The sequence below is a fragment of the Lissotriton vulgaris genome, chromosome 11 (genome assembly GCF_964263255.1).
Source record: "Lissotriton vulgaris chromosome 11, aLisVul1.2, whole genome shotgun sequence".
NCBI lineage: Eukaryota > Metazoa > Chordata > Amphibia > Caudata > Salamandridae > Lissotriton > Lissotriton vulgaris.
The window spans coordinates 824374350-824397120 of record NC_141699.1 but is presented as its reverse complement, the minus strand read 5'-3'; the positions used below and the strand labels follow the sequence as shown (position 1 = coordinate 824397120).

The window sequence follows — 22771 nt, the reverse complement described above, 5'->3', positions numbered from 1 at the left end:
GATGAATAATATAATCTTCACTTAGGGGATCATTCCAACCTCTCACTAGCTTACATGTGCACCCCAATTTTGACTAAAGCCGCAGATTCTTGCCTGATGAAATCTGGCTGAAATTGTGCATCCAGTGCAAATTTTTAGTTTGTGTTTGTCGGAATGTGGGAAAGTATGCATAACTAATGTATTAACCCCCCATTTTGAGGGTTAAAACTTTGAGTGTTGTGGATTTGGCACGTTCAGTACTTAAGGCAGCTAGTGGATTTACTTTATTGGATGCAAAATAACTGTCTACTATGACTGTACAAATATTGGAATCGAGCCAAAGATTAAGTGTTACAGCTCTTATCAAGAGTCCGGCTAAATTGCAATTCTCGGAACATGTACCACGTAATACACATAACAAATGTAGGTATGCACCTATGTTTGGGGAAAAAACAAGTTTGCACCAAGCATGCCACTTTAATTTGTGGAGAGATTAAACTATGAATATTGGAAACATGGCAACCGTAGCCTGGAGTCTTGAGACAGCATACTGTCAACCGTTTTTAATGGTCATTTGTGCCTCTCAATTCCAAATATATGATTCCAGTCGAGATATGTGTACCACCTAGAGTCCAAGCCACTGCAAATGTGCAGTGCCTCGCTGCAACATTGTCCACGGTCAGTGTCCAATATGGTTACATCCCGTCTGTCAGCATAGTCTGAAGATCATTGTACTAAATACCGTCACCACTGCTCAAAGGTTTCTGTCAGCAGCTGTCAGCTGGGCAGCGGCTACGCTGCACTGGAGGTGGAGAACAAAATGCATGCTGTTTAAAGTAAAATATGGTCTTATTAACGAATTATGGTACTGTTTAGGGGGAAAGTTGTAGCAAAACAAATATATTTATTGCAGGTGTAAAGACATGCACCAAAGATAACTTCAGAAAAGAGTTTATTGTAGCCCCGTAGAGTCGCAGCTGCTCAGAGGTAAAGGTATGATAGCTCCCATTCCAATAGCAATTCAAACATAGAATACTTGTGTGAGCGGAACCCAGGACAAGCCTACATGAGTAATATAGAACACAACCCATTTTCCATTCTAATAAAATTAATTAACTTGACACACAAACAACATTACAATAATAAAAACTAGTTGTACTACTCGCTACTCGTAATACCAATCATCATGAGATAACAAAGTCATTAAAGCGAGAAGGTTTCACAATGACACGTCCAAATGTACTCCTATGAGTATCACTGGAACTATTAGCTGGTACCTGGTTGAGGTTGTTGAACAGCATCAACACCCCATCCACCCCGCTTCGTACATTGTCACATGGTTGAAGCTGATGTGAAGTTGCTCAGCATTGCCACATGGTTGGGGTTGACTCTCTCCTCCATCTTAACATTTTTCTTCATCAACCTTGTGAAATTTGTATCAATTTGATTCTCTCTCCTCAAAACAGCATGACGGTTCTTACATGCCTTCGAGCGACTCAAACCCCACTAGAAAGCTCCAGCACGTTTAAATCTAACAGCGCAGGTTTTCGGTTGGAACATAGAAATTAGTTAACTTCCCCATGAACATGGTGGCATCGGATTATATACTCTGATCGTGACGGCTAGCAGGTATATATTAGAGTATGAGCAATTTGCCCCTAACAAAGGAACCTGGGTCCCGAAATGCACCGGGCACACATTTTGACTGTGTTTTTCAGAATTCATGAACCTGCTGTATCATTAGAATGTTTTGAATGTATAATTTGTGCCTAATTTGCATTTGATTTGTACTCATTGATGCAAAGAGCACACATGGAAAAAATGTTTAGCACTGGTTGAAATTGAAGTGGTGCATTAAACAATAATCGTGCGACGAAATATTGTCAAAACTGTTGATATATTGTTTGAAAGTTGTGCACATCTTTATCCCAGTTGCCGGCTCGAACTTGGCCTTCGCTCACATACATTTTGTCCTACACAGCCACTTGAAAGTGCAGCACACAGATCGTTTCCTAGTTCCTTATCAGAATACATCATTATAAAATTGGTGTGCCCAATCTACACATCTTTATTACTTTCTTACACGGCGCCATCTTACGCAAATTCCACACCCTTTCTTCCTACAACCATGCAGAATTAGTGAAAACTTCTACATGAAGAGAGATGTAGAGATGAGAGGGAGAAGGATGTAGCCTAACGGCTAGAGCGGTCGACTGTGAAGCGAGGGAACCGAGTTCGAGTCTTGGCAACGACGTTCAACATCCTGTGATTCTGGGCAAATCACTTAATCTCCCAGTGCCTGCCAAAAAAAATATGAATGTGTCCATCTGTACAGGTGGACACATTCATATTTTTTTTGGCAGGCATTGGGAGATTAAGTGATTTGCCCAGAATCACAGGATCGGCTCTTTCTATCAATCCCCACCACTTCCGAAGCCATATTAGGCCATTTAATTAGAAACAATTGTGGTTTCAAGGTTACTTGTGACTTATTGGCCTCGTCACACTCGTTACACGTCATAACAAGGACCTCTGCTTCTTTATCCAACCCCCAATAAAATTATTTCGCTCTTTTTTTCATACTTCAGGTTACCCAGAAACCCCTCATGACACAATGCTAAAATATTTTTTCTCAAACATACTGGAGGAACCATTCTTGATCTTCTACATTTCTTACCGCTCTCCAGTGAAAGTTCACATCTTACTTCCTAGAACTTCCTGGTACTCAAATTTAACTGTGAATTATGAGGCCAACCATTCTATACATGCCCCCTCACACTGATCACTTGTTCATCTTCCTTATACCAAAGTCACATTCATCTATTGAATTGATTTTCTCAATTTCATTTCTAAGCCATGCCACACTGAAGTCCTCCCAAGCTTCCCCAACACATTTCTCTGCCAGTAGTGGCAACCTACTCAATCTGCAACTCTGTTTTTGATACCAGACATATACTGCACAGTATAGTCAAAATACAGTAGTTTTGCATAAATTTGCAAATGGAGGAGTGGCATTTAACAGCCACTTTGTAGTTAACAAATGGGATAAAGGTTTGTGATCACACCTAACATTGACGTGGACTCACCTTACAAATTGCCTAAAATATTCTTGGCCCTATACTACTGCCAATGTTTACTTTTCAAAGACTGAATATCTTGTTTCTCGAAGTGTTAATGTCCTCAAAGCAAATTCCAGTGTCAGTTCCTTCCCATTTTTATTCCTCTGGATCAACACTGCACCTAACCCATTGCAACTGACATCAGTGGTTAGAGTGGTTTGCAATGAAGAATCAAATCCTTGAATGGGGTTGGCATTGCACAATTCATCTTTTATCATTAACAGCTCTTGTTGACATTTGTTCGACCATTCAAATTTACATTCGGCTTTTAGTAATTGTCTCACGGAGTACATTTTCTCGGCATAAGTTCCAACAAATTTTGAGTAAAATTCCAATAATTCTAATAAAGATCTTAACCCATCCTTTCTCTCTCATGAAGGAGCTTCCTATATCGCTCATAATAACTCAGGTTTAGGTTTGGTCCCCTTGCAACTTACTTCATGAGCAAGGTATTTTAATTTCTGCATGGCAAATTTACATATATAATACTCCATGATTAACCCCTTCTCTTCCAAAGTGCTCAAAACTTCCCTGAGGTGTTTATCATGGATGTCTTTATCTTGTCCCATGATTAAGATATCGTCCTTGAAGAAGATTACCCTATCATCTGTAAGGAAGCAAAGAATGCATCAGCTTTTGAAAAACAGCGGCAGCTGAGGCAAGTCCAAAAGGCTTCCATACATACTGAAAACAACCTTGGGGATTCATAAGCACTGTGGGTTTCTTACTTTCTGGATGTGAACAGACCTGGATATGCTGACGACAAGTCGATAGAGGAAATCCACTGCATTCCCTACATCAAGGCGGGCATTTAATTATTCTTGGGTAATTGAAACGGTTCCACGACAATATTTTTCTTTAAATCTCTCAAGTCAAAACATACACTTATTTTTCCATTCGCCTGTCTAGCCACCGCCAATGGTGCCAACCATTCAGCACCTTCAATTGTTTTTTAATTATACAATATTAGAGCAGGTTTTCAATTTCCATGTTTACCTCTTCCCTCTCAATTATGGGTAAATTCCTAGCTTTATGCACTTAGGGCATGGCCCCTTTTTTTAACACAAACTTATGAGCAAACCATTTAAAACTCCCTATTTTTCCAGAAAATCCCCTAAGAAACTCAGATATTAAAACTTCCCCTTCTAGATCTCTTTCGTTCAAAACCATTACTTGCTCTGGACTATGGGGATTAGGAATGATGTCTAATGCTCTTTGATGAATCCAGCTCAGTACAAATGGGCCTTCTTTGGCTACATATAGTTTGCCAAATGTCTTCCTATTCTTAAATTCAGATGAAACCCTGCGAAACCCCACCATGGGTATGGGATCCCCATTGAAACTGTCAGGTCTCATGCTATAATTCTCTCCCCAATATTCCTACAAATTTCTTCTCCCAAGTATCACCATCAATGATGGTTATATGGAGCTCCTGAATTAGCTACAATAAGCATCTCTACCCCACCAGTTTGATTTTAAATACTGGTTTGTTTCTACACTTGGTACTGAGTTTACACTTGTTGTAATTTCCTATACTAAGAATGGAGTCATTATTTACATCCGAATCGGTACTCTTCTTTCCCCGAGTCCAAAGGTGTTTCACAAACGTACACAACTTTGACTATATTTTGCTTAGCTTTGCAAACTCCAGCAAAGTGACCTTTAATACCGCAAAAGAAACACTTTTGGTTTACAACAGGGCATCTTTTACAATAAGCCAGACGATCGTTACTCCCACATCTATAACATTTTTTCCACCATTATCGATACATCAGTTTTTTTTTTAATAATCAGAAGCTTGTTTAGGGTCAATTGATTTCCTTGCATCCCCCCTATGGTTATCTTTCTTGTGCCCCACCTTCCTCACTTATTTACTTACTTACTTTTTCCTTATTGCTACTATTCATCTCAGAAGCAATGGTGTTAGTGCAATTACTCAAGACTTCAGCCTTACGGACAACTGCTATAATATCCAAGAGTTTCCAAGAACCCATCATCTTTCCTGAACTGCCTCATTTTTTTTAGATGCATGATAATGTGGTTTCATATCAGCTCATTGTGTAAAGCTCTGAATCTACAACTAAGGACTACTTTTTTTTAAGAGCTGAAGCATAATCATCAGTTTTCATCCTGCTCTTGTTTTCTGTGAAAGAAATTATGTTTATTAATAGCTGTGCTCAGTACCCATCCAGATATAATACGGCCTGTGAAAATACATCGCCTTCATTTCTTATCATCTTTTCCTTGTGTAGTTAAGTTTTGAGACAATCCGTACCTAAGGGATAGCAAAAGGATTTTCTTTTTCTTATCTTGTGAAACATCATCATCAATCTTATCAATGAGGTTAATGAAGTATAGATGGTTTCCATTTCACAGGCATGAAGGAAAGAGGAGTTAGGGAAAAGGTTTGTGTTGAACGTATTACAATTTGACTCTAAGAATATTGAGGCTAAATTGTGAATTTTGCACAACATCAACAATTAAATTAAGTTTTAGCGGAAGAATGGAGTCGATGCTACCCAGCACTACTTTAATTGGACAGCGAGGCAAAAACAAGTTATAAGTGCAGTCACCAACACTGGCGCAATGGAGATGAAGCGGAAGCACGCACAGACAACTCCACAGCCTCTGGAACCCAGCAGCAATCATGGAGAAGGAGTGGTTGTCATGACAAACAACAGGTTCAGGAGAAGACAATCCTCCAGCATAAACAGAAGCTGCAGAAAAGGTTGCGTTGGGTTCCTATCATGTGGGGATCTTCCTCCTCGCCAAATTTGTAAAGGCCTGCAGCAAAGGTAACTTCATATTTTTTTTATTGTAGCCCTGGAGAGACGCACCTGCTCCAGAGGGTAATTGCCCGATAACTGTCTCATTCAAACATTCCCGTTCCAATAACAATTCAAACACAGAATACTTAAGTAAGTGGAACCCAGCACGAGCCTACATAAGTAATAAACAACACAACAGCAGAGATGGATGGATATGTGGTTTGTTAAGAAGGGATAGCAATGGTAAGCATTTTAAGATAAAGATGAAGGTTTTTTCCCCGTGATTCCTAAGATATCTAAACTTAATATAAAATCAACTGTAAAACAGTTTTAGGAGTCAGTAATGTAAAAAAATGTACTTTATGCATCTGTCTATAGAGCCTCTAATTGGAGACCTATTTACATTCTGCAGGGGTTTCTTGTCCTCGTGTGAGGCAGAGCTTCAGGAGCTGTTGAGGCAGATCGACATCATGGTGACCCACAAGAAAACAGAGTGGGAATTGCAGACTCATACACTGGCCACCAGCTTGGAACTGCGGGAGCAGGAGCTGACCTCCATTAGAGTCTCCGCGGAGCAGAAGCACAAAGAGGTACAGTCTTCAACACAACATACCCTGGTAGTTTGTTTTTTGCCAGAGGGCAAGGAAATTCAGCTCTTGCATAGCGGAAAGTTCGGATTTTAAAGTGCAGAAATGACTTTAAGTTTTACTTTAGACACCCATGCCTGGCTTGCATTGGCACATTGCTACTTCCAAGCCCATGTTGCAGGTTTTCCTCAAAATGTGAATGGAGAAAATTTTCTTTTCAGGATTATAGTTGGAATTTTGCTTTTATGTAGCCTTGGACATCTGTGCATATCCAAAAAACAAAATAAATCATTGGGCACACAGAGAAAAGACAAACTTTATATATCGTGTGTGTGTGGCAGCTGGGATGGATGGGGGATAGTTGGCCTGCAGCATTCCTAACATGGCAACAGAATTTAAAGTCACACATACATGTATAAGAATAATATAACAGAGGGAATTTGTGGTCTATTGGTAGATGCTTGGAGAGGGGTTTAATATAACTTTCAAAAGATACTGGGGATGGTTTTATAAACATGAAGGCAGAGAAAGTAGCTTAAATCAAACAGTCTAAATGCACTAGCTTATATTATTAATATTTCACCAGTGTACTATTTAAATTCATGCTAGGTAGCAAAACCTGACCTCAAAGCATTTGCAGACATGTGAATTCAGACTACCAGTTGCACAAAAAGAACACTTTGAATAAGTACTTCTCAAAGCAGTGCTATACTGTGCATATTAGTGTCAAAGCTTCCATGTTAAAGAATAGTAGATGTTACAGAACCCAGGATAATGGGTTGCATGACTAAATACTTATAAGCACTAAGTTGGGGCTTAATATAACTTCTAATAAGATTGCTTCTTCCCTGTGTAGTATCAATAATCTTTTTCAATCTTCGAGTTTAAGACTACCGCAAATTTAAAACAACATGTACGTTATATTACACACCTGAAAGGATCTCTTAAGTGGTCTATGAATATTTAGTTTAGTGATCGTACAAAATGCCTTAAATGCGACCTTGTCGCGGCAGATCTGGAGCACATGTTGTTTTCTTGTCCAGCTCTGACCGAGTTTTGGTCAGCTCTGGACAAGATCTTGAAACTAAAACTGGTCAGCTTGCCTTTTCTTACGGCATCTATAGTATTATTAGACATACATACCGTCACTATCCCGCAACAAGCTTTAGTTACCATATTATTGTCATGTGCCAAACTAGTCGTTGCCCGTGCCTGGATTTCCCCGAAGCCCCCTCACATAATGGAATGGTGGTCATTGGTCAATGAAATCTATTCTATGGAGCACGCTCTTGCAAGACTAATAGGTGCTCGATCATTATTGAAATGTGATAAAATTTGGGGTACCTTCTTATACATTTCTGTCTTAATTTTGTTTATATACGTGGCTAATTTCCTGCAACGTTATATTATATTTTCTTCAATTTTGAACTGTAAAGCATTGTTTCAATTTACATTCTGCTACATTGTTTATTTCTCCCAACCTGGTATGTTATGCTATGTTTTGTTTTGTCAAATTGTATTTCTTTTTTTTTTCTCGTGTTGTCAATAAAAAGTAAAAAAAAAAAGGTATGGGGTGTGTAATTTAATAAAATATCTACTTATCCATGTGACAGGTTGCTTTATAAATCTACTTGTCCTGTCCTGTTAAAAAAAAACACTTGACCCTTTGGTGCCACATAGTGTGACGACTAATTATGGCAGCAATCTCATTATATGAGAACTCTGAAAATAGCCTGTTGGATTATGCCAGGGCTCATACTATAATATGGTTTGAATACTAGCAATTCAGTGATTTTGACACCTTTCCATACATCTACATACTGGGGCTGGCGGTAGCAGTAAACAATAGTTTCAGTGTTGGAATGCCCTTTGAAACTTGTGCGAACCTGCTAACGTGCAATTTTTAGGGGTTTTCTCCACTTCTTCCCAAATCATTTGTATACTGAGGAAAGTTGGAAATGTACTCCTGACAAGGACAGAAGTAAAAATTCTTCCAGGTTTGGGAATAAAGGGGCTGGAGGAAAAGTGATCTTGTAAACACTCAGCAGATTGTCACTTGAACAAATATACACATATATATTTGCTCGTGCTAAAGTGCAGATTACAAATATTTTCTAGGCGTGCCATTTCCTGGCCAACTTCTGTAAATTCTTGAACATTTATGTAAGCTGTAAATCTGCACTAATGCAAGAATATATACCATAGGCTCACTTCTGTGACTTTCTTTAAGAAAAGGGCCCCTAACTAGGTCTAGCGTTAGCCAAGACCTTTTGTGTTTATTAACGTTATCACTATCTATCTATCCATCATCTGGCTTCACTGCGAGTAACAGCATTCTACTCTTTCACAAGGAGCATACCTGCACTCATTGACCGGGACTATTGTGACAACGTGTTCTTTTTGAGATCAAAAAGTATTTTTTCCATTATTGGCTATAATGGTGAGGGCCTAGCATGTTCCACAACAATAAAGATTTACAAAACCAGGTCAAAACAAGACTCGCATAGACAAAACCAAAATGCTGAATGCCAGTGTCAGACCTATCAGACCTATTGGATTTGCCAATGCATGTTTCTTTTTGTTTCCTATAATCTTGTAGAAACTGGTTACAGTGATTTTCCATTATGAGTATATTTGTAAGTACTAGCATGTTTCTTACTAAACCGTGATTCAAAGAAATGGTACCTAAAATGTACATAGCGTATAAAGGAAAAGAACTATAAGTCAATCTCTGCATGTTGGGTACAGGATAGAGTGTACCTGTCCATGTAGCATTTCAGTGGGTATCACATATGTGTATAGTCTCGTGCGGTGGACCACCCAGCATGGGTGTGCCAGTGGAGAGGGCAATGGGGGGGGAAGGCAGGAGCAAAGAAGGGAGAAGGAGGAGAAAGGGACACCATCTACGAATGAGGACCCGTCTTGGTCAGCTTGGTTTAAATTAGTGATGGATAATCCCTCCATTGAGTAAGGGGCTGTCGCGGGGTCGTGCTAGTTGGTTTGTGTGTTCCGATACCAATGCCCTCTGAAGATCTAGCAGCCACGAATGCACGCTGGGGCCCGTCTGGTCTTTCCATGTCATGGATATATTGAGTTTGGCTAGGCCTAGGTCTAGAAACTTATTCAGAGTTTTACGCTATGCAGAGAGCTTTGTGGCACCCAACAGGAAATGGGTGGGCTGCATTGTCACCTGAGTTTCAGCTGCTTCTGTAAGTACAGTAGCTATAACGCTCAAATACCTTTGAATGCTTGTACATATCCACACCATATGCGTGAATGTGGCCCTCGGGTCATGGCATCTAGAGCATCTGTCAGCAGATGTTGGGTACATGCTCGCTAGGCTTTGGGGTGTGAGGTACGTGTGGTGTAGATAATTAAATTGGGTGTATTTCAACCTGGCGTTGGTAGATACCATTTATGGGTGGCCAAGACATTGTGCCCAGTGTTTATCTGATATAGTAGTTGCCATCTCAGTTTCCCAGTACACCAGTAAGGCTGCCAACGCAGGTGCATCATCCAGCTGGAAAGAAGCGTATATGGCCGTTACTGCGTGTCTGCCCCTTCCATGTGTCAGTAATGCCTGCAAGAGATGCAGTGTGGGGGGTCCTGCTTGATCATTAGCCCACATTCTTCGGAAGTAGCACGTAAGTAGGACATGTAGGAGAAAACAACCCTGTGTTACTTCATACGTGTCCACTAGCTCTTCAAACGGTTGTAAATATAAGTCTGCCTACATGTCTCCCCAGGTATCCAGCCCCCTCTCTTTCCAGACACCTAGCTCCAAACGTCCGTGACAAGTACATATGCTGGGGAGTACTTCCAGTGGTAAGCCTGAGGCATACAGGGCAATCCGGCCCTTTGAAAGCACATATTTGGACCAGATGCGCCCAACCACCCTCATTAATATGTTGCCACGATATTTCTGGGACAGTGTAGTAGTTCCCAACATCCACTCCAGTATTGTCGGAGGATCCCAGGATATGGCCTCCGTAACCAATTCAGTAAGATTACTCTTACCTAGCCACCTCATTGGCCATATAAACTGTGCTGCGGCAAAGTAACGCTCGTAGTTTGGAGCGCCCAGACCACCTCCGATAATGGTAGATACAATTTATATAATGTCACCCTGGCCCTGGAGTGTCGCCAAATGAGGGAGACCAAAAGAGATTCCAGGTCTTTAAAGAGTTTCTGTGGCAGGTGATAGGGGAGTGTGTAAAAGAAGTATAGGAGAAAGGGAAGGGCCAGTATCTTTGAGATCGCCACCAATCCCATGGAAGATAAGGCAAGACTTAACCAGAACGGAAGAGTTGATTGGGCTTTAGTGATAGCGTGCCCCAATTTAACGTCTATGGTGTCCACCCCGAGTGGTAGACCTGTATCCCCAAATATTTAAAAGTATCAAGCGGCCAGTCCAGTGAGGTTTGTGGTGCGGACTGCCTCTTGGCTAATGACCTAGGTGTCATCGGGAACACTGCTGATTTTGTCCAATTAATTTGCGGTCCCGAGACTAGCGCGGGTCGTTCAGCAGCTCCATTATCAGTTGAAGTACCTCGGTTAGGCCACGCAGGTAACTTAAGGCGTCGTTCGCATATAGCGACACTATGTGCCATCGGCGATCTGCCTGTAGTCCCCACTCCACTACACCCTGTGGTAATCTACACACCAGTGGTTCCATAGCCAGGGCAAAAAGTATCAGCAACGTTGGGCAACCTTGACGCATGCCTTGCGCTATCCTAAAAAATGAGGAAAAAACTCGACCCGTCTTTACCCTGGCTCGCGATCTGCGGTTTAACAATCGTATCCCTCTTAAGAAGGTAGGGCTAATGCCAAACCCCGACGACACCGCCAGCAAGTAGTCCCAACTCAACGTATCAAACGCCTTTTCGATGTCTAGGGAATGCTATCCAGGGCATTTCTGCCTCCCCTCTTGTCCACTCCAGCAGTGTGTATAAACATTGTAGGTTCAACCCAGTATTTCGTCCTAGTATAAAACCGTTCTGATCTTCATGGACCAGCAAAGGGCCCGCCACAATTAACCTATTCACTAGTAGCATCCCAAGAATCTTATAGTCTACGTTCAGCATTGATAGAAGACGGTACGAGGCCATTAACAGAGGGTCTTTGCCTGGGTTTGGTAGAACCACCATTATCGCCTCTCTGAGTGGGCGGGAGTTTACCAGTCTCAAAGGCTTCGGCGTACATGCTGGCCAACCATGGTGTTAGCTGCTCAGAATATGAGACTCTGTCCCTCACCACCCCTTGTTGTAAATATTTTTGTCCACCCTAAGCGTGGAAGGGTATACTCAGATGTGAGTCCCTTGCTCATTGCACCATCAGGATTCAAGCAAGCCGGGCCGAAGACGGCTGAAATGCCAGAAACCGGTCCCCGGTAGCTTGTTTCCTTCCCAGTGTAAGAATTGGCTTTTGTAGTTTGGTTTGCCCTGTTCCCATCATGCACTGGGACAGGAACAGACTAATTTGCATACAGCCAGGTTCTGAAACTGGGATGGTGCAGTGAGCTAAAAAACGGTGTTGGATCTAGCCCTGATCTCTTGACTGGGTGAGAGTATTCTGTTTAATTCAGAGACTCTGTCCCTCACCACCCCTTGTTGTAAATATTTTTGTCCACCCTAAGCGTGGAAGGGTATACTCAGATGTGAGTCCCTTGCTCATTGCACCATCAGGATTCAAGCAAGCCGGGCCGAAGACGGCTGAAATGCCAGAAACCGGTCCCCGGTAGCTTGTTTCCTTCCCAGTGTAAGAATTGGCTTTTGTAGTTTGGTTTGCCCTGTTCCCATCATGCACTGGGACAGGAACAGACTAATTTGCATACAGCCAGGTTCTGAAACTGGGATGGTGCAGTGAGCTAAAAAACGGTGTTGGATCTAGCCCTGATCTCTTGACTGGGTGAGAGTATTCTGTTTAATTCAGAGACTCTGTCCCTCACCACCCCTTGTTGTAAATATTTTTGTCCACCCTAAGCGTGGAAGGGTATACTCAGATGTGAGTCCCTTGCTCATTGCACCATCAGGATTCAAGCAAGCCGGGCCGAAGACGGCTGAAATGCCAGAAACCGGTCCCCGGTAGCTTGTTTCCTTCCCAGTGTAAGAATTGGCTTTTGTAGTTTGGTTTGCCCTGTTCCCATCATGCACTGGGACAGGAACAGACTAATTTGCATACAGCCAGGTTCTGAAACTGGGATGGTGCAGTGAGCTAAAAAACGGTGTTGGATCTAGCCCTGATCTCTTGACTGGGTGAGAGTATTCTGTTTAATTCAGAGACTCTGTCCCTCACCACCCCTTGTTGTAATTATAACACTACGTAGGCCAACAGTTCGTTCCCGGCTTTCCGGTTGCTAATTGCCCGAACGCCTCCACTATCTCCCCTACCGTAATAGGGTCTTCCAGATTATCGTAATGCTCTGGTATAATTTGTGGGAGTTGAGTCCCGGCGAGAAAGCCTTGCGTGGTGGCATGGTCCTGGAGGACGGGAGTCGCGTACAGTGTTGTGTAGTATTATAGGAAGGATTGATTAATAGCCTCTTGTGTATTCACAAGGGTCCCGGTGGATCTGTGTATGGCAGTAATAAGGGGTTGAGAGGTGTCTGATTTCAGTAGCCACGCTAGCAGCTTACCCGCTTTGTCTCCCTCCTTATGCCTGCGCACTAGGTATGTTTTTTAATCTAGTGCGCAGAGGTCATCCATTGCACCTATGTATGCATGGTGGGCTTGGGCCAGAGAAGGGCCGATTTGAGGGTTGATTGGGATGAGTTGCTAACATCGCTGTATTTCCATTTCATGGGACTGAAGTGCGTCCGTCAGTGATTTACTAGTACCATACGTGGTATTAATGGCATGTCCTTGAAGGTCCGCCTTAAAAGCGTTCAATTCTATTCCCACGGACGAGGCAGTACCGGTGTTTGTCAAAAAATATGCATTGATGTGGTTTGAAAGAGTAGCCCAGTATGATCAGCCAGTACAGCGCATGGCAATCGCCATGTCCATATGTCAGGCCATTTCCCACCCCAGGACAGGCTTATTATTAACAGGTTATGATCAGATAGTGTTCGTGGCAAGTAGTCCGCCTGCAGTACATTGCATAGTGCATTATCCAAACAATATATAATGTCTATCCTAGTGTATAAAGCATGTAGTGCCGAGTAATAAGAATATGTGCGTGTCAGAGGATGATTGCTGCGCCGTGTATCTGTGGAGAAGTGTGGCTCACTGGTTAGAAGCGGCAGACCCTGAAGCAGAGTTCGGCCCGGGACCAGGGTTCTAATCCCGACGCAGCAGGGTCATAGGTCAATGTCTGCGGACTCGATAATTCTCACCTAGGTGCCTACGCTAACCATGGGTCCCACTCTGCAACTCTGGGCAATAGCTTGCTTAATCTCCACAACGGCCCTAGCAGCGCTGGGGATGCCTGGCTTCACCTTGGGGGTGCCCTCTCACAGGGAAAGCCAGGACGGGTCCCACAGCGGTACACAGCGCCAGGATGCCACGAGTGATGGGGTAACAGTGCGCTTTACAAGTATACATACATTTACATTTACATGTATCATTGACTTGCATATTAGAGACCCACTCTTTCAGGTGTTGCACCAGCTTGATGGATTGTGCCCCCAGGAGGGGGGGCGGGAGCGGTCCAGGTTGAGATCACACACCGCATTAAAATCCCCACCCCAATACCCATGGACCCCATAGGATCCACAAGTAGGGACGGCCTGAGAGTTTGTAGGAATAAGGATTGCCCCGAGTTCAAGGCGTATAAAGATACCGGCGCCAATGGAGATCCGTTCAATAGGCCCTCCATGACAACATAGCGGCCCTGTGTGTCCACTCGGGAGCGTGTGACCTGAAGCGGGGTTCCCAGAGCCACCCATATTAGTATACCCCTAGCATATTCTGAGTATGTGGTACCCAAGACCTTGCCCCTCCAGCACTTACAAAGTCATGCAAGTGTTTGTGTGGTGAGGTGTGTTTCCTGTAACAGTGCAAATGTGATCTTATGACTTTGCAGGTATTGGTACGCTCTGTGTCGCTTAGCGCAGCCCACCAGGCCCCTTACGTTTCAGGTCAGCAATTTATAGTCCTCCTTCTTCATTAATCAACAGTGAGAGAAGTGTCTGACACACTGTAATTCTCCACTAACCAGCACCCCACCCCTCGCACACAACACCAAATTGCAGTAGCAGCCCACGTTTTCTGCAATATACAGACAATGAGAGAGATCGACATATTAAACATATTGAAAAAAGAGAATCCCCAACACCACACCCTATGCCAGTTTGCCAGCAGACAATTGGCCATTCGCGCTAGAATGCAGTTTAAACTTGTAGAAAAATAACACACAGAAATTAAACCAAAATTGGTGCTGTATCAGCTACTTATCGCTCGTTGAAAGGGGGGCCACATCGGTGTGCCGCCTCTCGTGACTCAGCTTGGTACGTTGCGCAGGTGCATATGACGTAATGTCCAAGCAGAGAGAGCCACAATAAGGCCCAGAATGTTCATCGCAGGGCGTCGGTGGGGTGAGGGCTGGTCCGCCCCCGACTGTGCTTCCAGTTGTGAGGGCGAAAGAGGCAGTGTTTAATCCTTTTTCGCTTCTGAGTCTAATCTCTGGGAGGATAAGGGGCTGCCTATATGTGCTGCCGTCTTGATGGCTTGAGTGTGCTCCTGTGTCATCTGGGCTTTTGTTGGTCGGCGATTCCTTCTTGTACCGCGGCCTCTTCCGGGTTCAACCAATTTCCAGGCCTGATTGGAGTCCGTATGTGGTGAGGGTGGCCCGTGCCCTAGGCCCAGCTGTTTTATCCATGCCCACACCTCCTCAAGTGTGTTACAAAATACCATGCCCTATGACGGATGCGCAGGCGCGCCGGGTATTGAAGTGAATACTGGATGTCATCTCTCAAGCATTTCTTAACATCCAAATATGAGGAGCGGTGGTGTTGCACTAGCAGAGTATAGTCCGGATAGAAATGGACTGTAGAGTTGTCGACTTGCCATTGGCCCAAGCCCTGGTGACCTGCAATATGTGGTCCCTATCTCGATAGTTAAACAGTCTTACCACTACCGGCCTGGGAAAAGCGCCGGGACTCGGTGGGGGGTACCCTATGCGCGCATTCTATGGAGAGGTATTTTGAGATCTTGCCCTGCAGAATATCTTGTGAGAGCCATTCTTCCAGGTAGAGTTCCATGTTGGAGCCCTCTGCGCCTTCGGGAAGACCCACAATGTGTATGTTATTCTGGCGTGAGCACCCCTCCTGGTCCTCCACGCGGTCTCTGTAATCCACCTCCTGCTGAAGGGACTGCAGCTGGGTGGTCGTCGCGGTCACTGTGGATTCCTCCACCCTGCCCTTCAATTTCTTATGGTCTTCCCAAAGGTATCCCATGCCGATACTAAGGGAGCCAATCTTCGTACCGAGGGTGGTTTTATGTCCGGGATCGCTGCCAGTAGCTCGTCAAATCTATGCAACGGTCTGCTGATGTGTAGGGCCCCAATTGCTCCACAGTCTTCTCACACAGAGGTACCAGTTTCACCTCTGGGGGCTCTGCCTGGGACTTCGCCGTTCTAGGTTTGCCCATTGTGTCGCCGGCAGGTGCCCAAGTGCGAAGGGCCAGCAGTGGCAGAGAAAACTGTACAAGGGTGTGAGCCACCACTTTGTGGGACTCCAACTGCGCGTCTGAAGATGCTGGGTGTTTATGCAAGCCTGTGCAGAAAGGGCACGCCCCTGCTATTAGGATGACAAGAGTGTGGGTGCAGAATTCCGCACAAGGCCAGGTCACAGGCACCCCTCTGGTATGGCGGACCTGTCAGGGAAACACACTCCCAGGAAACATTGGTAATCGGTCCAGAGCTACACTGCCGTATGAGGCGGTGAACGGACAGTCCAGTGCCCCATCTCCATCACCGGGGTCCAAATGGGGGTCTTACCAGCGCGGTTGGCTGTTCTGTGGAGTGCGAGCCAAGGAATCACTGTTGACAAAATGTGTGGGCCAAGGGCAGCACACGTGTGCTTCCACTGTGCGCTGGAGGCTAGGCCTGGACACATGGCGCAGTCAGGTGAGGGAGACAGCTGTGGGGACAAAGTCGAGTTCCACGCGCTGCCTCCTCCGCCACCACAAGGGTGTCCCAACCCCTTCCCACTCATGCGGAGATCCCGTTCCTTAGTTGTCTCTGGGCTGCCAATCTTTTCTGGTCTCTAGGCACAGGGCCCAGTATACCTGCAGCAGGAAAGCTCATCGGAAAAGAAGCTGCGGGGACAAAGCACTCCTCCTGTGGCAGGATCGCAAACGGCAATGTCTTATCTTCCAGCAGGTGAAGGGTAGAGTCGCGAGGCACAGACCCAGGGTGCAGTGACGGTGCGGGTCATGTGGATGTCGTCCAACACCGAGTCCCTGCATCTCTGGCCAGGGCCTCGGGATATGTAGGCAGCACGCTGGGTCACACGGTGCGCTAAGCACCTACCGTCTCACAGAACACTCGTTGGCACTGGGAAATGCGGGAAATTGTACAGAGGCACTTCCGCCTCTGAAACAATGAGAATTACTCCACCAGGACAGGGGATGTCAGGATTCTTCCTGTGAGCTCAATGCAGAGCTTAGTACAGTGTGTCTGCTCTAGCCGCCATCTTGACCACGCCCCTATGTCATTCATCATTATACTGAAATTGTTTTTTTTTTTTTTTAACATTTTTAAAACCTTTATTATGAAAGAGCACACAGCTATTCAGCCTAACATCCCGGAGGCAAGGCAGCATGGTGAATCAGGAGAGCAATAGTGCAAGAGCATTCACAACAGAGCATTGAAGGTTGTTTTTATATTTTATATAGAAGAGAACCAAAACCAAAGGAAGAAACGCCAAAAGGCGCCAGAGAGTGGCAATGGAATAAAGAAAGCTGTCAGGGTAGTTGTAGTGGGCAGTGGAGAGCAAGCAGAGAGTCACGAATTCAGGAGAGTAAAACAGGATGGCAGTAGGGAGGAGGAAAGACAGGATCAATCAGTTCAGCATGTCTCAGTTGGTGTCATAGGCTATGGTGACATACGTTCATCTAGAGAAACAGGTTCTGGCGGCAGGCACACATCGCCCCGGTAAGCATTCCAGGCTCCCCACACTTTACTCCATTTCCGAGGCCTACCTCTGGCAACATAGACCGTCTTTTCCCGGAACATACACCAATCCATGTTGGCTTTCCATTGTACCACAAGGGGAGCTGTGGCAGCGCCCCACTTTTGAGCGATGTCTCGCTTGGCCACCATGTTACCCAGGGTCACCCACCGAGTCTGCGCCGTGTTATGATCAGATGGTTCCCAGATGTTGAGGAGGCACCTTTGAGCCTCTGCATTAGACACCACCCCAGTCACGTCACTCATAATTCGGTGCACCCTTCTCCAGTAGGAGGCAATGACTGGGCATTCCCATAGAATGTGCAGGAAAGTAGCGAGGGCACCACAGCCCCGACGACAAAGTCCGTCGGGCGAGTATCCCATACGCACAAGCCGTGGGCCGGTCACATACACTCTGTGCAAGATCTTGAATTGCACCAGCCGAAGGCGAGAGGATATAGCAACCTCTTTAGGGGAGGACACTGCACTCTGCCAATCCTCATCATCAATCTCTAGCCCATCTTCCACCCATTGATCACGCACGCCAAGGAGAAGGTCAGTGCGAACATTGATTAGTTTTTTATATGACAGGGAGATAGCACTATCGGGCATATGGCCATCCAATACTCTGTCCTCCAAGGGAGAGCTCTCTGGAATATCCCCCTCCGTTGGTTTGGCAGAGAGCAACGCGTGCCGCAGCTGGGCGTAGCGGAAGAACTCCGAGTCGCCCAACTGGTATTCAGCCTGCAACTGAGGAAAGGTCTTGACATCACCCTTAGAAATCATGTCGTCCACCCTGGAGATACCTATGAGGTCCCACTTATCGAAGCCCCTGGTGTGCCATAGCCTACCCAAAATATCAGATTCATACAGAGGGGTGAATCTGGTCAGTCTGCCCTGCCAGCCCTGCGCCTTGGTGATCGCCCGCCAAATGTGGACCGCTGTCCTCGTTGGACCCGACATCCGCCGATCTAAGGACCTCGAGTACAGGGCCCGGTAGTAATTACCACCGCCCAGGAGCCATCTGTCCATGGCGTATCCGGGGCTATTCACAGGACCATAGAAACCGTGATTGAGAGCCGCGAGCTGGGAGGACCAGTAATACCGACGCACATCCGGCAGTGCTATGCCCCCGTCGTACCACGGAAGCGTAAGCTTCTTGACAGCGACGCGGGGTCGACCATCCCAGAGCAAGGCCCGTTGAAGACTTTCAATCTCCCTAAAGTAGCGGGCCGGAACCGGATCCTGGGTGTTTTGCAAGGCATACAAGAACCTGGGCAAAGACATCATCTTGAATAGAGCCGCACGGCCAAGTAGGGAGAGCGGAAGCTTGCGCCAACTGTCCACGTCGCGCCGGAGACGCTGGAGAGGAGGGAGCAAGTTGTGGTCGTATCGCGCCTTCGAACTCCCGGAGATGTAAATCCCCAAGTACTTGAAACCCTGTCTGGCCACCTGGATGTTGCAGCCTCTGGGGAGGCGCGGCGTATCCCCTTTTAGGACGTACAGAGAGGACTTGGCCCAGTTAATAACTAGGCCAGAGTACCGTCCGAAGAGTCTGAGTACGTCGCAGGCCACGATGAGTGACTTGCAGGGGGAGGTTAAATACAGCAGAATATCGTTGGCATACAGGGAAACTCTGTCTTCGAAGCCGGGGGCCCAAGTTATGCCATGTAGATTAGGGTGCGTGCGCAGCATGGCCGCGAGCGGCTCAAGAGCCAGGGCAAACAGAAGAGGCGACAGGGGGCAACCCTGTCTGGTACCTCGGTGAAGGGCAAACGACGCCGATAGACGGCCATTAACTGTGACATTAGCCAACGGACTAGCGTAGAGAAGTTTCACCCAGCTCACGAACACCGGGCCAAAACCGAGCTTCGTCAACACTGCCCAGAGATAGCTCCACTCAAGAGAGTCAAAGGCCATTGTGGCGTCAAGAGAAGCAAGGACTGCCGGCTCCTCGAGGGTATGGGCCCTAGCCAGGGCGCCGTGGAGTCGACGCAAATTGAGGGCAGTGTTGCGGTGAGGAATAAAGCCCGACTGGTCCGGATGCACTAAGTCGCCAATAACTCCAATCAGTCGATTTGCGAGTAGTTTGGCAAGGATCTTAGGCTCGACATTCAAGAGAGAAATGGGACGATAAGATCGACACATGTCTCTCGGCTTCCCTTCCTTATGGATGACCACAATGGTGGCCAACCTCTGGTCAAGGGGAAGAAGGCCAGCGTCCAGTGCTTCCACAAACATAGTACGCAGGTGCGGGGAAACCACGTCCGGTCGAATTTTATATAACTCGACCGGGATGCCGTTGGGACCAGATGCCTTACCCGACCTCAACGAACGGATCGCAAGGGCGATCTCGTCAGTGGATATGTCTCTATCCAAATCGGCACGGTCCTCTTCAGAGAGACAGGGAAGGTCAACTGTCGAGAGAAGCGCCGTCGAGTCCGCCTCGGAGCACTCTGAGGTAGAAGTGTAGACACCCCGGAAGTAGTCAGCAAAGGACTCGGCAATGGCACTCGGGTCAGTGACAGCAACCCCGTCGTCGCCCAAAATCTCGGGTACGACGCGGCTAGCCATCTCTCTCCTGTCCAACGAAGCCAGCAACTTTCCAGCCTTGTCACCAACGTCATAAATACGACCTTGCTGTTCCTTAGCCAAGGCCAGGGCAGCATTCGTGGCAAGATCATGGTATTCCGACTGTTTGAGGGAAAGGGCATGTAGAAGCGCGGGGTCGGGTTCGGGCCCCAACTGGGAGTCAAGGTTCATGACCTCCTCCTCGATGCGTATCAAATCGGCATCCCTGACTCTCCGGGCCTCCGCTATGAGAGCGAAAGCCTCACCCCTCAAAACAGTCTTAAATGCCTCCCACAGGGTCACGGCGGAACCAACCGAGCCCTCATTTTCAGAGAAATAAAGGTCGATGGCCTTGGCCAGGAGAGTGCGAGTTTTAGGATTACGGAAATACCACGGGTTTACCGCCACTGGTCGGTCCGACAGGACGACGTCAAAGTCAAATGAAACCCACAACGGGGAGTGGTCGGAAATGCCCCGCGCCAGGAACCGGGCCTCAGACACGGCAGGCGCGTGTGCTGCCAAGGTGAGAACGTAGTCTATACGAGAAAGACTACCATGTGCACCCGAAAGGAAGGAGAAATGGCAGAGCATGGGGTGTAATAGCCGCCAGCTATCCACTAAGCCTATGGACTCAAGGAAGGAAGGCAGCCACAGTTGGGAACTCCGGAGGTCTCTAGGCGGATGACGGTCCAAGGAGCCAGAGCAGACTGAGTTGAAGTCACCCCCCACTACCAGCAAACCAGCAGGCAAAGACAAAATGGCGCCACCAAGGTCTTGGAAAGTACTAGACTGCAGGCCTGGGGGAACGTAAACCGAAAGTAACGTCAGGGCACGCCCTTCCCATCTCCCCGCCACTGCGGCAAAGCGTCCTCTCTCATCAATCATGGTGACGTCTATCTCAAGCGGAAGGGACGTACATACAAGGACTCCCGCCCCCCGAGAGCCCGAAGAGAACCCAGAGTGGGCCACCTTTTTGTACCCTTTACGGTTGAGTGCTTTGCACGAGTTGCCAACCAAGTGCGTCTCCTGCAGGAGGACAACATCAGGCATATGACGTTTAAGTAGTTGAATCACCACCCCTCTCTTGATACGGTCACCCAGCCCATTAACATTCCAACTGATTACTCTTAGTTTCCTACCCCCCATCATCCTGCCGCCCGCCCCACCCAACCCCAACAATCCTCAACAGCAAGTGAAGCTCAACAGTGTACAGGACCCATTGCCTAAGAGAAAGAAGAGGGAAAAAACGAACAAACAGAGAAACTTGCCCAAACTCACCCCCCACCCTGCACCCCTGCATCAGACTAAAGAGCCCCCCCAACCAGCAGTGTGCCTGTCGCCCCATTAAACTAGTCTACGAAAAGCTCCCACCACGAACACCTCCCGCCACCCTCCATGTAAACGACAGGAAAATTGGCAAAGTTAATTCAAGAACAGTATCGACAGTCACATACAGCAGGCCACCAACCGCCAAAGTCCTTACGGTAGAGCCAAGTCTCATTGATCCGAACCACCAGTCCATCCCCAGCGTGTCCATCGTGATCATCCCGGCGTTGTGGCAGAGTGTCCAGCCATTCACTCACATTTTCGGGGACGTCAAAGAACAGGGCATGCCCATCATGTTCAATCCGGAGCTTGGCAGGGAACAACATCGAGTACTTGAAGCCCATGTCCCTCAGTCGCCGTTTCACTCCCGCATAACTCTGACGCGGTCTCTGAACAGCCCTGGTGAAATCAGGATTAAAATGTACTTCCGAATTCTGGAACTTAAGCGGCCCATGTCTTCTGGACGCCTGCAGGATCGCGTCCCGGTCCCGGAAATTGAGGAGCCGTGCAACAATGGGTCTAGGCGCCATGCCCGACTCCGGCGGGCCGCCCGGCACCCGGTGGGCGCGCTCCACTGAGAAAAAGTTACTCAGACCAGAAGGCGCTAGATGGGTCTGTACCAGTTCCTCCACAAAGAGGTCCGTCGCCGCTTCCTCTGAGCCTTCCGGAACACCAATGATGCGGACATTCTGCCGCCTGGCACGTCCCTCAAAATCCTCCAGCCTCCTGGAGAAGTGATCCGTAGTCATCCGCAAATTCCGGACCTCAGTCTGCAGGTCCGAGACGTCGGTGGTTAGGCTGGAAGTTTTAATGTCCAATGACTTCACACTTGGAGTGGTGTGGCTCACTGGTTAGAGGCGGCAGACCCGGAAGCAGAGAACGGCCCGGGACCAGGGTTCAATTCCCGACGCGGCAGGGTCGTGGACCTGGGTCAACGGACTCGATAATTCTCGCCTCGGTGCCTACTCTAACCAGGGATCACACTCGGCAACTCTGGGCATTAAGCTTGCCTCATCTCTACAACGGCCCCCCACAGACGCCGGGGATGCCTGGTTTCACCTTGGAGATACCCAGAAGGGACCATCTCACAGGGAAAGCCAGGACGGGTTCCCCAGCGGTCTTCAGCGCCAGGACACCCCGAGATGGGGTAACAGTGCGCTTTACAAGTATCATCATTACATTACATTACGGTCATTGGTCTTACCCAGGTCGGCTCTGATAAGGGTGAGATAAACTGCCAAAGTGTCCACCTTGTGGGTCAAGACCTCATGCTGCTTCTGCATTTCGGCCCGGATGCCTGTGATGGCCCCCA

The 22771-nt window shown here is 47.0% G+C and overlaps 1 protein-coding gene across 1 annotated transcript in view; it reads left to right on the top strand.

The window, feature by feature from the left end:
* The window catches only part of CEP63 (centrosomal protein 63), a 361269-nt gene that overhangs the window by 5422 nt on the left and 333076 nt on the right, over positions 1 to 22771 (top strand). Inside the window, exon 2 of the mRNA XM_086943933.1 lies at positions 6279 to 6456. Within this exon, the coding sequence (XP_086800059.1) occupies positions 6279 to 6456 (178 nt within the window). The remainder of the gene's footprint in view (positions 1 to 6278; positions 6457 to 22771) is intronic.